This window comes from Polypterus senegalus, chromosome 9 (assembly GCF_016835505.1).
Source record: "Polypterus senegalus isolate Bchr_013 chromosome 9, ASM1683550v1, whole genome shotgun sequence".
Classification (NCBI taxonomy): Eukaryota; Metazoa; Chordata; class Cladistia; order Polypteriformes; family Polypteridae; genus Polypterus; species Polypterus senegalus.
Genome location: NC_053162.1, coordinates 104,113,668 through 104,128,321, shown reverse-complemented (window position 1 = coordinate 104,128,321; position 14,654 = coordinate 104,113,668). Strand labels below are relative to the sequence as shown.

Genomic DNA, 14,654 nt, shown 5'->3' with positions numbered 1-14,654 from the left:
TCCAGATGATCTGGATCTGCATAATTAGATCTGGACCACCCTGTATAAAGCACAAGCCCAGTTTAGATTGCAGGTCTAGATGAGCCACCTTCAAAAGAAGCATGACGAAATGGTAAAACAAAGTCCTTTATTAAAATTTCCCTGATCCACAAGAATAACAAAGAATGGGGTAAGGTCACACATAGTGAATATCAAAAGCACTAAATAAGAAAACAAAGTTCTCAAGAAGCAAAACACTAGGAGAGCCTGAGTGGTTCGTTTTGCACATTACATAAGCTGTCACTCTTTTTTGTCCTCCCAGCCTTTATCAGTATGTCACTTCTACATAACAGTAACAGAAAAAAGAAACCAGGTACAAAAACACAAAATAAAGCCAATTTCCATCCATCCATTTTCCAATTAGAAAAAATAAAACTTTACAAATAACTGTATGAAGGACATCTTAATAGAGCCAATAGTTTATTTTTTAATACCATAAGTAAAAAATCAACACAAAGCAACAATCTAAAATTTAGCTATATGGACAGGATGCTAAACACCCAACATACAAGCCCAGGTATTTTGAAAACAGGATTTTGAAGGTTTCACATTGGCACAGAGTAAGAAATCGCCATTCCTAGGTACCGTTAAGTGAATCATTCATAAATACTAAAACATTCAGTAATTGTTAACACACAGGCCTCCATCCACATCAATTCAGCTGGCTACATAGCCGACACACTAGTAAACAGGCATAATTAAACACAGCACAACATCATAGATTTATAGGATTCATATACTGTAGTATTAAAACTTCTTCACTCTCTGCACACTTTATTCATTTAAAACTAAACCTACAACAACACATTTGCCATTTTAGTCAATAATTCTGTTTTACAAAGGTTTGCAAATTCACTGAAAATCAAAAACTGAAATCTCTCATTCATTCAAAAGTATTCAGATCTTTTGTTGTAGCACACCAATTTGTAGTCTGGTTCAAACTGTTTGCTTTAATTATCGTTAGGATACATCTAGAACTTGACAGAAGTACACCTCTGGAAGACTCAAGTGTTTCAACATAGTATATTATATATATATATACATTAGTGGTGTGAAAAACTATTTGCCCCCTTCCTGATTTCTTATTCTTTTGCATGTTTGTCACACAAAATGTTTCTGATCATCAAACACATTTAACCATTAGTCAAATATAACACAAGTAAACACAAAATGCAGTTTTTAAATGATGGTTTTATTATTTAGGGAGAAAAAATCCAAACCTACATGGCCCTGTGTGAAAAAGTAATTGCCCCCTGAACCTAATAACTGGTTGGGCCACCCTTAGCAGCAATAACTGCAATCAAAGCGTTTGCGATAACTTGCAATGAGTCTTTTACAGCGCTTTGGAGGAATTTTGGCCCACTCATCTTTGCAGAATTGTTGTAATTCAGCTTTATTTGAGGGTTTTCTAGCATGAACCGCCTTTTTAAGGTCATGCCATAGCATATCAATTGGATTCAGGTCAGGACTTTGACTAGGCCATTCCAAAGTCTTCATTTTGTTTTTCTTCAGCCATTCAGAGGTGGATTTGCTGGTGTGTTTTGGGTCATTGTCCTGTTGCAGCACCCAAGATTGCTTCAGCTTGAGTTGACGAACAGATGGCCGGACATTCTCCTTCAGGATTTTTGGTAGACAGTAGAATTCATGGTTCCATCTATCACAGCAAGCCTTCCAGGTCCTGAAGCAGCAAAACAACCCCAGACCATCACACTACCACCACCATATTTTACTGTTGGTATGATGTTCTTTTTCTGGAATGCTGTGTTCCTTTTCGCCAGATGTAACGGGACATTTGCCTTCCAAAAGTTCAACTTTTGTCTCATCAGTCCACAAGGTATTTTCCCAAAAGTCTTGGCAATCATTGAGATGTTTCTTAGCAAAATTGAGACGAGCCCTAATGTTCTTTTGCTTAACAGTGGTTTGCGTCTTGGAAAACTGCCATGCAGGCCATTTTTGCCCAGTCTCTTTCTTATGGTGGAGTCGTGAACACTGACCTTAATTGAGGCAAGTGAGACCTGCAGTTCTTTAGACGTTGTCCTGGGGTCTTTTGTGACCTCTCGGATGAATCGTCTCTGCGCTCTTGGGGTAATTTTGGTTGGCTGGCCACTCCTGGGAAGGTTCACCACTGTTCCATGTTTTTGCCATTTGTGGATAATGGCTCTCACTGTGGTTCGCTGGAGTCCCAAAGCTTTAGAAATGGCTTTATAACCTTTACCAGACTGATAGATCTCAATTACTTCTGTTCTCATTTGTTCCTGAATTTCTTTGGATCTTGGCATGATGTCTAGCTTTTGAGGTTCTTTTGGTCTACTTCTCTGTGTCAGGCAGCTCCTATTTAAGTGATTTCTTGATTGAAACAGGTGTGGCAGTAATCAGGCATGGGGTGGCTACGGAAATTGAACTCAGGTGTGATACACCACAGTTAGGTTATTTTTAACAAGGGGCAATTACTTTTTCACACAGGGCCATGAAGGTTTGGATTTTTTTTCTCCCTAAATAATAAAAACCATCATTTAAAAACTGCATTTTGTGTTTACTTGTGTTATATTTTACTAATGGTTAAATGTGTTTGATGATCAGAAACATTTTGTGTGACAAACATGCAAAAGAATAAGAAATAAGGAAGGGGGCAAATAGTTTTTCACACCACTGTATATATATTATATATAATATATAATATGAGGTATTTACACTACATGTGAGGACAAAACCCAAGCCATGAAGTCCAAGGAATTCTCTGTAGACCTCTACAATCAAACTTGGTGAGGTACAGATCAGCGCAAATGTATAAAACTATTTCTAAAGCTTTCGGTGTTCTTCTCTGAAAAGTACTGTGGTGTAGTGTGTCCACAGCTCATGTAAAAAGGGCCGCTTTTAAATACAAAAAGCACTGCGTTGTGGGCGTTTCTCACCTAAGTGCACAGGTGGGAAACTGTCCGCATCCGTGATTGTTCCAGGGGCTGCTGATTTGCCACAGCTGCCATGCCCTCTTGATAAATAGAAGCGTGAGTTGGCTAAAGGGGGGAAGAAAGGAAAGAGAAGAGGAAGAAAGAAATGGAGGTTGCAGGAAAAGGCAGGAGAGAGAAAGTCGGTGTGGGAGAGCGAGCAAGAGCAGGCTCATTCAAGAAAGAGCAGGCACCTTGGAGGTGAGCCCTTGAGGGGAGTGTTTGGCCAACACTCGAAGGGGCTGAAGAAAGAGGTCGCTCCAGCTAAGTGATTATGGAGCTGGAGTGACCTGTACAGGAGATGACTGACCGTTGAAAGAAGCGGGAATCGATGAGGCTTTGGGTGTTGAGTCCCAGTGTGTGTGCCCTGGCCGCTGGAGAAGAAACCCAAGTCTCAGTCCGGTTTGGAGCCCGACGTAGCCAGGGATCGGAGGGCTACCGGACCCATGTGAAATGCAGCTGTTCCTGCAGGGAGGCGACTCTCCTGTTGCGAAGCCCAGATGGGTGAAGCAGGGGAGCCGCCAGGTAAAAGAAGACACTGGGCTTTGTTGTTTTAAAAGATTGCTTCCTGTGCTATTTTAACCTCGTTGTTTTTAGAAGATTTTTCTAATGGATTTTAACCTCCACGTTCAGCACTTGTTTTTTATGGATTATTTAGTTGAATCTTTGAAGCACTACATTTTATTTATTTTGAACACATTGTTTTTGTTGATTGTTTTAATAAAAGCACGTGACACTTTTACACCATCCCCTTGCTATGTTGTTGCCTCACTGCTAAGCTCAGTTACATTACTGACGGCGTAGGGTTCAAGGGCTCCCAGAAGTGAGAAGGGAGCATGCAACGAACCCGCATTGTCAAAAGTACAGAGACCTCAACAATGTGAAATGAAATGAAAAGAAAAAAAATGCTTGGAACCACTAGGTGACTACCAAATAGCAGTGAAAGGATTCCGAGACCATGAAGAAAAATATTCTCTGGCCAAATGAAACAAAAACTGAACTCTTCAGCAGAACTGGCACTTATCTGCCTAATACCATCCCTACAGTGGAAGCCTAATGGTGACATCATCATGCTATGGGTGTGCTTCTCAGTGGCAGAGACATGGAGATTGGTTAGAATCAAAGGAAGACCAAATACTGAGAGGTCCTTGAAGAAAACCTGCTCCAGAATACACATGAACTCACACTGGGTGACAGTTCACAACAATGACCCAAAACATATAGCCAACACAATGATGGAGTATTTTTGGGACAAGTGTCTAATTGTCCCTAAGCAGCCCAGCCAAAGCCCCAACTTAAACCCCAAAGAACATCTGTGGAAAGATCTGAAGGTGGAAGTTTACAGCCGTTTCCCATCCAATCTAACAGAGCTTCAGAGAATCTGCCAAAATAAAAAGGATAACCCGCCCAAATCCAGGTGTGCAAAGCATGTAGAGACTTGCATAGGAAGACTCAAAGTTGTAATTGCTGCCAATGGATCTTCCATGACATAATGAATTAAGGATCTGAATACTTACATGGGAGATTTCAATCTTTGATTTGTAATACATTTGCAAACCCTTCTTAAAACATGTTTTCACTTTGTCATTATGGGTTACTAAGTGTAGACTGATGGACAAAAGTGGCAACTTTATCTTTTATTAAATGAACAACACAATAAAGTGTTCTGAAAGTGATGGGGTCTGAATACTTTTTGAATCCCTGTAATTCACTTACTGGACCTCAGCAACCTCTCACACAGCTGGTCAAGATGACCTAAGTTCAATGTTCAAGCTTTTTCACAAAGATGAACATTGCTCACTGTTTCAACCTAATGCTTTTAATATAAAACAACTCAATGGGTATTTAAAACTGTCATATTCAAGCACTACTTGCATTTCGACTGAAAAAGAAAAAATGTTTTGTTACATCTGTTTATGTGGCATCATCCAGAGCTAGAAGGCATGACCAGCACAAGTTTATAACAGAGGGAAGCACAGTCAAAAAAAGAAGCAAGGGGACTCATTAGAAGCTCCAGAACAGAAACTCAACAAGGCCTCAGAACCCCTGTCTCACTTCAATGGCAGATAAAAGCACGCTCTGATTATCACCAGCTAAGCACTGCTCAGCTGTACTGGGCTGGCATGCCAGGAGCTGCTAATTGGTTTAACAAGGTCTGAGCATGACACAGCTCTTCATCAAATTAAAACCATATTTCTTGGACCTGCGCTGGTCTTGTTTAACGCACAGCTCCTCCATTGTGCATGTCTGCATTCCTTCCCTCTCACCCAAAACCCCACTGGGACCAAGTCACAAAGCACCCTTTGGAAACTCTATGCTTCAGAAAGCCGTTGGCTACCTTTGCACATTTTTTCTTCCTACAATATTCTGCAAAGAAGCCACACAGAGTAAAGAAAGAAATCAGTTTTGATAACCTTAGCATGCAGGTGTTGGAAGGTTGTGTAAATTTTATATTTTTTACTTATTACACCCCTAAGCTTGAGGATTCAAATTTGTCTTGGATAAACTGAATAAATGATAACTTTGACTTCACTTAAAAAAACTGACAAACTAGATAAGACCACTCAGTCCCTCCAGCTTGTTTGACTAGCTATGCTGCCCCATTATCTCCTACAGACACCTTTTTAATGCTTTCCACTTCAACTACATGACTCTGTAGTCTGTTTCAGATTCCACGACTCAAGAGTAAAGTGTTTCCCGGCTTATATCTTAAATGCACTTCCCCTTAATTTCCACCAGTATCCACAAGTACGCAATTTCCAGGTTAGCCAACAATTGAAAGGAATGCTCCACCCGAAAATATTTATCATCTGTCACTTATCCTGTGTTGTTGGTAGTTATAACTGGGAAAAATATGTAATCACAAGGTTTTTAGGAAGAACAGAGATCACAAATTTTATGATATAACATGCTGCAGTAGGGCCTCTTCTGGGGGCCAAAATGGAACAATGTCAAATAATATTAAAATATCCATGAAGAATATCTTAAGTTACTCGTATCACATAAACCACATGTCACTTATCCAGTTGAAAGTTCACAAAGCCCAAAGTATGTGCACTTTTTGCTAAAATATTATTAAATTATTACTTCCTGAAAGTCAGAGTAGTGCATGAAGGGGATGTGCACTCAAAAAAAAATGAGTTTTGGAATTGAGGACCCGTCTCTCCCCCCATGCTTTCCCTAATCGTGCTCTACTCTTGACTTCTAATTTATTTTACAAAATAGTTCAATATTGTTGTGGCAAGATACTTAAAATATGACTATCATAAAACCGGTACAATGAGTGGCTTTCTGAATTAACCATCAAATCAAACACAAAGACCACATACCTTGACCACTGGCTCAAAAAACCAACTTACCCTCAAATTGTTGCTGCTGACAAACATGCAAAGCTCAATTCAAAATGATACCTAATGCTGTTTATCTTATATAAATAAGCAAATGACATCCTTAAGATCATCTAAGGCCGCCACAGCTACGCAAGTGCCAGCAAATGCTTATTATTAGACTTTGTGACTCATGATCTGCAAAACTCCTTATGTCTCTCTTTGTGATGTTCCTAAATATCCACCATTTTAGGTCTTTTCCGCTTTCTCTTGCCTATAAGTAGCTTAACTCTTTTCTAACTACCTTGCTTATGTTGACTCTGTTGTTATGTCACAGTCTGCGTAGCCTTCTGTTCTCATGTACTTTCAATTTGATGTTAAGATGTAGGAAGAGCCTACAAATATTCCAGATCAAGTTAGATTTGTTTTTCCTTGCGACTTCTCACAGCGATGATTGCTGACTTGAAGTGCTTCTCCAATGATGATACTGCTCAACCTTTAAGTGTGCTCACATTTAGTCTAATGACTCTCGGGCTTATTTGGCATTTATAGGTACCAGTCCTTTTGAGGATGTCAGTCACCTAACACAGCTGACATTTAAGTGATAGTCTAGTTGTGCCCACCTACTAGACCTCTTCTTCTGTCCCCACAAATCCATCTATCAACTTGGGAATGGAATGCATTATGAAAACGCTACTGTAAGAAAGTTGCTGATTACCACATTGCACACTGCCATCACAACAATATATACAGTACTATCTTATCATCTAATTCCAGTCCCTCCAAGCTATGAAATCAATTGTTATTGATTTGGTATTACTCACATCTTGAGTGAACATGAACACAACGTTATCTGAAGACATTTAGCCACTCACATCACTCTATGTGAAATGTAAAGCAGCCACACTAACTATTGACTCACTGTGCTATCTGTTAACAAACAACTTACAAGACAAATATAATCAATTTACTTTCCGCCACTGTGTTATTTTCAACTTTTTACAAACTGGGAACAAAGTTTAAAAAAAGCAAACACCTGAAAAACCAGCCTTGTTCTTAAAACTAAAAGCTATGACAGCAAATAAGCATCTTTTTGAAATTCATAGATGGGTTAAGAATGATTTGCAAGTTTGAAAACTGAGATAAGCCATGTAATTAGAGGTGAAAAGGAACTGCTGGCAAAGATTGACTTCAACATTAAGGAGCTGGCTGAAATAAAGAACTGAGAGCCAAGACTGAGCAATCACTGAATCAAGATTGTTATAGAAGCAGGCTGCCTGTGCAACTTCTGAATGGGCAAATTTTCATCCCAACCAAGTTCATTATAAAGGCACTCATTTTTAACTTCAATAAAGCTGTCTTAATTACCTTGCTTTCACTGAACAAATTCTTCCATCATAAAGGCGCTATAGTAAAAATTACTAAGACATTTATAAAGTCCTGTTTTATCGAACCAGCTTTCAAAATAAAATTTCTTCCAATGCATTATTTGTCTAAATGTAGGCTAGCTTATTGTTGGTTACCATCATTTGGTTGTAAATAGAAGGGCAGACACATTTAAATAAGTAATTTGGGGCCTGCTTAAGTGTTACAGCAAGTATCATCTTAAATAATCCAAACTTAAAAAATAAATAAATAAAAACTTTTAAAGCTGGAGTTGGCAAAACGAAAGTAACCGGGGACATAATGCACGCAAATATTTGTAAATACGGAAATAAGAAATGGATTGTGGATTAACATTGTCAAGTGGAAAATAAAATAAGTTTTGAGATATTGACAGCAATAAAACATGGAAATTACTTTAACAAAAATTGGTAGTCACCAGTAGTGAGCCCGGAAACCGATGTTCCGAGAGCAGGAGACAAAGCTCAGAAAATAAGCACTAAAATGTAAGAGTCTCAGCATGACTGCATTTATAATGCACTAAATCACCCGGCACGAATGAAAACAGCGCATCGGGACTTACCAAAATATTCCTTCTTCATGTGCATCTCGAGCTCCTTTTCCAGCTCCAGTGTTAGCGCCTCCAGTCGCTTCTCAGCCTGACTGGGACCGCTCTCCCTGGTCGGGGTCACTTGATATGGAAGCTTGAATTTATGCGCTGGTGCGCTGCTTTTCAGGGGACTGCCGTAGTTGAAATGCGCTGGCACTCCAGGAGCGCCGTCCGTAGGTTGCTGAAGCCTGGATTGAACATCTCCGAAGTCTTGAGCAGTGGTCTCATCCGGGAATCCTATTCCGAGCACGGAAGATCGAGGTGAAGGCTGTTGTAGATCCGGATAGGTGCTCATTGAACCCCTCGAGCTACGAGAGCTGTGGCTAGAAATACTGGACCGTGGGCTGATCACACAAGGGTTACATCCAACTGCTCCGCCGGGTCTGCAGTTACTGTCTTGGCTGCAGATGCTAGAACGTGGACTCAGCGCGGCGACGGCAACAGCTTCGTGGTCGGGAGCCCCAGACTGCACGCCGCGAGGATCCGAGCAGCTGGAGCGAGGACTCGCGGTACTTGAGCGCGGGCTGCTGTGCCTCTGGTCATAGCCCATGCTGATGCCGCTGGTGCGGTTACTGCTAGACTTGCTGGCATAATCGTAGCTATTGAGACTGGCCCTAGGGCTCGAATGCTTGCTGGCATCGCTAGCAGTGCTGGCGTAGCTTGATCGAGGGCTCAAGGCGGTACTGCCTTCGTATTGTACAAGGCTGGACCGCGGGCTGCTTGTATATTTATCCTGCCCTGGCACGATCAGACTCGAGCGAGGGCTACTGATGCTTGACCTGGGGCTAGAATGTTTACTCTGCTCCTGAGAAGATGAAAGACTGGTCCTGGGACTGGTAGCGCTGCCTCTATTAACAGGGTACGCTGGGTACGAGCCTTGCTTGCACGCCGTAGGCGCTACGCTCTCGTAGGTGCTGCCAGTGCTGTACCTGTGGCCAGGCGCCTCTAAAGAGTACCTTCGGATCCTTTCGCCGTAGCATGGGAGGGCAACTTCGGATTTGGTACACTGGCCATCTTCGCAAAATTGTGCTTCTCTCTGAGACAAGCACGTTTCCAAAGGTGCACCCCGGCCGCCGTTTGCTCCGCGAAAAGCTGCCGTGCTGTGACCTTTATTATATGCTGCCAAATAATTCTCACCGCCGGGAGGGAATGGCATGGCGCTACCATTCATTCTTGTACTTTTCTGCTGGCATAATATCTGTCCCGAAACCTCGGAGTCCGACTTTGCGATCAGAGTGCTTCGGGCACCGTAGAATCCATCGCCGCGAGAGTCGTACAGTGAGAGCTCCTCCACGAACTTGCTGGCTGTCAGCCCAATGTCCTCGCCGTAGTTCTCCATGGCCCCGCCGCCGCCGCGCGCGCGCGCGCGCACCCGCGCACCCCAGTTCTCCTCACTGGTTGCCAGTTTAAGATCACAGTCCCAGTGTGCAGTGAGCTCCGTACATGACCACCGATGATTGTGATGGTTGTCCTGCTAGTCGCGATACAACTTCTTCACCGCACATCTAAGCTCGTTAAAAGTCTCCTGGGGTAAAGGGAAAGACGAGGTTCAAACAGCACCCACTTCCCCAGTGGATTTCGGAGACCGAGGGATGTCTGTTGATTTTTAGTCTTTATAAGTTGAAAGGTCTAATACGGTCAATGGCGGGCTGTGCGGAGGAATTTTCTCCTGAAGCTTTCCTTTTCTTTCTTTCCTTCAGCGTAGAGACTCTGAAAAATCCTTTCCAGGTAGCATGAGCACAAAATCCCTCGGAAACAAGAGACTGCCGATGTTCCGACTCGCTTTGGTGGCGCTGCAATTCAATGCTTGTTTGCTCGCCGAGATTAGAGTAGAAGAAAAGAAAGGGACTTGTTTCTGTGGAAGGAATGCGAGGAGGGAGACGGGGTGTAGTGAGTCGCTCTGGAATGTAGTTAATGCCGAGCGAAACAATGCGAGCGGAGCGGAGCAGTGCAACGCCGCGCCTCTGGAGAGCAGAACACAAGCGGAGAGGAGAATCCTCAAAATTACAAAAAGGGAGCGCGACTTAGCGTGGGCAAAATTCCACTGAGTGCCAGTGCCCGTATCCTGGGGACAAAATAGAAAAGTCACATGGTGGCCTCGCTGGGGGCTCGCACCTCGGCAAACCTCATATACTTCTTTTTCCACCTGTTGCAAACGAGAGTACAATGAGATCACAGTGCATGCTAAGACACACGATTCTGCGCATGTCGAGTGGAAAAGACAAACATATTTTATGCTGCGAGTTCGACGATGTAATTTAATATTGCTCGAATAATGATTGCCTGCACTTGGGTAGTTCAAGCAGATTGCAGTCCGTCTGCTTATGATTTACTACTGAGCGCGCAATAAATGAAAGACTGCCCAGCTTTCATCTGTCAATCCATCACTAGCCCACTCCTAGATAAGAGTAAAGCCCGTCCCGACAGTTTTGGCAGAAGTGGAGGATCCATCCACGAATGCGGTGCAAATCCATCAGTCAGCGCATAAAAATGAACCAAAAAACACGTGTTTGGGACGAGGGATGAAAACCGGGTCGTCCGGAAAGAAAATACTACTACATTACCAGTGACTAGTTCAGCAGTCGTAGTTTGATTTACCCACAAAAATAAGGAATACAGGGGTGTCCCGGATTAGAATTATTGAAATTTTCAGTGTTCTCACAACTAGAAATTTATTAGAATCTTCGACTAACCACCCCAACTGTTCCCGCTACTTTGATGTTAGGGTGCCTCTTAAAAGCTTCATCAAACGCTTTAGCCTTCTACCACTTCACATTATTCCACGTATCTGACCCAATCCCCCACGATTTAACTTGACGATTCTTTGAGTATTCGTGGTTTGAAATCTGCGTCTGTCGTCGACTGAAGTGGAGCAGGTCGTCCTGTAACCTATCAGCGTTAAGTGTTGTTCCCGACAGTCCGGTAAATAACTGCGCGTTATGGCTAAAAAAACTCGTGTAGTCGTCTTGTGTAGCGAGGCCTGCTGAACAAGTAATAATAGTTGAGAAAATAAAATGTAATACACAGCCTAGTCATGGACATGAACTACTGGATACCAAAGATCGCTAAATAACAGCCAATTTTATTTTTTTTTTACTATGATAGAACTGAACGTATTTATTTCGTTAAGTCTGACAGGATAGGCTTCGAATTCCCCCGAACCTGAGTTGGATTAAGCGATTTGAGATATGTATATGTAATCAAGCGCTAGAACCGTTTATCCTGTAGTCACGGAAACGAAAATTAAGCATCAGAAAAAATAAAATTCAATTTTATCACGAAAAAAGTCATAAGCCTATTAGAATATTTGCTACTACTTAACTATATTACCGCATTATTACAAGTTAATATTGCACCCTAGAAGTTGGGCGGGGCAGTGACGTCACCATAAACGCCTACGGACAATGCCTACGGCTTCCTTGGTTACAAGAATAACGTTCTCTTAGCTCAACGAGAGACGCACCATTGTTCTAGTCGTATTGAATATAACGAAATCGTTACTTCAATATACATATTTCATAGATCTAAGTTTGTTTTTTGCGTTTATAAAATTATGCGACTGACGATGTTAATTATTGTTCTTTTAACATGACACCGCTGTACTGTGCCTGAGATCGAAAACCCAGACGAGGTTTGCACGTGCACTTTATACAGGCAATTTAAAGTCTATTGGAATCGAAGTGCTGGTATCTGGTGATGCGAATGACCTAAAACAAACTTCTACTTAGATTTTCGTTCGTTTGCTGCATTTTTTGCATGCATTACTGTAATGTTGGTATACTGCTGAAAGATCTCTGAAGATTAATCAAATTATTTAGTGTTTTTGGACAATAGCAAGCACCCCTTCTAAAGTCCCAATCCCACGCCTGTAATCAAATAACAGTGTATTTTTCTGCAATTAACAAAATTCTGTAAGACTTGAAACCATGACAATCTTTATCATTACAGAATAGCGGATACAGGACAAGAGCATGGCATGGCATGGCAGTCCGTTTTGGGCGTATTCATTCCGTCACATCGGGCCGAGCTGCCAGTGCTCTTAATGTCGCACGGGGGTGGGCGGATGTGGGCTGGTTTGTGGCGCTGGGTAAACTCGTAGTTAAAAATACTGGTTCTGTAATTGCTTTTTACTGGCTTGGGTGGTTTACTTGACAGAGAACCATTTCATTCTGGAATGGGTTATTTGTATATGGAATTGGTTCGTCAGGCTTTGAAAAGGATAGCAGGATAGGTAGACGAAGAAAGCCTGAAGTTAGCCTGTATGAGTCTTTCTAAAAACCACGAACACCTGGCATTTCAAAAATGTGTCATCATCCGTTCGTGTATATTTATGGCCCCTGCTAAAATCTTAAAAATAAAGGTTCCTTCTGGTTCTTTCCATCCATTGATTTTTTTAATGAAGGGTTTGTATGGACCAGGATTACCTTGCGAGTGCTTTTGTCAAGAGCTGACTTCTTAATGTTCATTTTACTTTATGCCAGACGATGTTATTTTTAACTCTGTGAACAAAATACAGTACACAGTTTAATTTACACTTCCAGAAAGTTATCCCACGTTTTGGTTATACCCTGAAATAGCAACCTTCGTGTGAGAGTTAAGATAGCGTGTTTTAAAGGCTTTGATTTTTATTCTGATACTTCCGACCAGCGGTTTTCAAGTTTTGATGTGTCGGCTGGGCATTTTTAATCCAACCAGTTTCACATCTTATACCCTAAGAAATTCAAAATTATTTATATTTTTGCCAAAGCTTTTTAAATACAGAAAATTTATTTCTGATTTACTTTTTAATTCATCCTTTAAAGAATTTGCCTCTTTAAATAATTGTACCTAAATGCTGACAGGACTGAATGTAAAAGTGTAGTTGTTACTTCAGTGCAATATTCATTCGTCAGCTGTCAATGAAGTCATCAGTCCATGTTGTTTGCACCCGCGTCGGCCCTGGTCATAAACTATCATCAGCATTTGGACATCAGACTCTACAATACAGAGACGGGTTCATTAAAAGGAAAACGACTAAAGAAACAATAAGGGTGCAAAGGTCTGGCAAAAAAGGCAAATATTTATTACATTTTTAGAAATATTTGAAGGCCAGATAAATAAACAATGAGATAAAGGTAAGAAAGGCGACTAACAGTGAAATTGTTTGGAGTAAAATCCTTTAGCCATGGGGGTTATCCAGGACAGAACTTGAAAACGAATTATGCATTTAAGGTAAATGTACAGTATTTGCCTTCTTTAAACACTTTTACTGTTGTATATTTCTCCAGTCTAATGAATGCGTCTAAATGAATATTTACGATAATAGGGTGGCTACTATTGCACTTGCACACCAGACATGACGTGGTTAATACTTGTACGAGCTACAGTTGTACCAAGTAGATCAATTTATGTGTCACAAATACAATGTTGGGTAGTGTTGCCACTTCACAAATCCAGTATGCTGGGCCCAAATCCGGTGCCTGGCTTGTTTTCTGTGAAGTGTGCAGTGCACTTTCTCCCCATAAGTATACACGTTGCCAGCAGTGCACTGTGAGGTGAGTTGATGACCCTGGCTGGCACCCGGTTGTTTCCTGCCTTACACCCATGGCTTCCAGGACTCATTTCGGCCTCCTGAAACACTTAATTGGATTAACTAAGTTTGAGAATTTTGTCGTTGCAAGCCACTTAATACATAACAAAATGTTGATTAGATTATACTTTGGAAATGTAAAAACTAACTTTTCCAAAATTTAATACATCATCCAGTGTGGACTTAAATGTACATCATTTAAATATTTGGTGTCCCTCCGGCTGAGTTGCTGAAGACTGATATTGTCCCGCGTTGGTCTGGCGCCCCTTTGCGACTTGCAGCCAATATACTGTCTTAGGATTCAATTTCCGAAAGACCTTAAAAGAGATGTATGCGCTCTAAGTAAACCCGTGTCCTATATGGCAAATGATTTATAAAGAGGTGATTACTTTATCATTTAATTAATTTTCGCACAGTGGAGCGACCCTTGACTACAGATCTCAACAACGCATCGCATTCCATAATGGCCAAACTGGAGTTGGGATGAAATCCCGCAGACGTACTGGGAGTGCTTGCAGGCTCCACGCGGGAGAATCCGGCTGTGAAGAAGAAGTAAACACAGCACCACTTTGATTTGGCGTCTTAGAAGGTACTGCAATGATAGTTTTTTTATTTTATTTTTATCGAATTGTGTGACTCCCTTCAATAACCACGGCAACTTTCCTCTAAGCCTATTTTTTTCCTTTTAAGGAGGCTGGTAAAGCCCTCATACGTGACAAATGATGTAATATCGTCCAACAATGGGTGTTGGTATAAATGCACTATTAAATGGATTAAAAAAA

At 41.4% G+C, this 14,654-nt stretch overlaps 1 protein-coding gene across 1 annotated transcript in view; it reads right to left on the bottom strand.

The window, feature by feature from the left end:
- LOC120535608 (WT1 interacting protein) overlaps positions 1-10,862 on the bottom strand; it is a 184,757-nt gene extending 173,895 nt beyond the window's left edge. Inside the window, exon 1 of the mRNA XM_039763554.1 lies at positions 8,277-10,862. Coding sequence (XP_039619488.1) covers positions 8,277-9,642 — 1,366 coding nt within the window. The 5' untranslated portion in view covers positions 9,643-10,862. The remainder of the gene's footprint in view (positions 1-8,276) is intronic.
- Between the last annotated feature and the right edge of the window lie 3,792 nt (positions 10,863-14,654).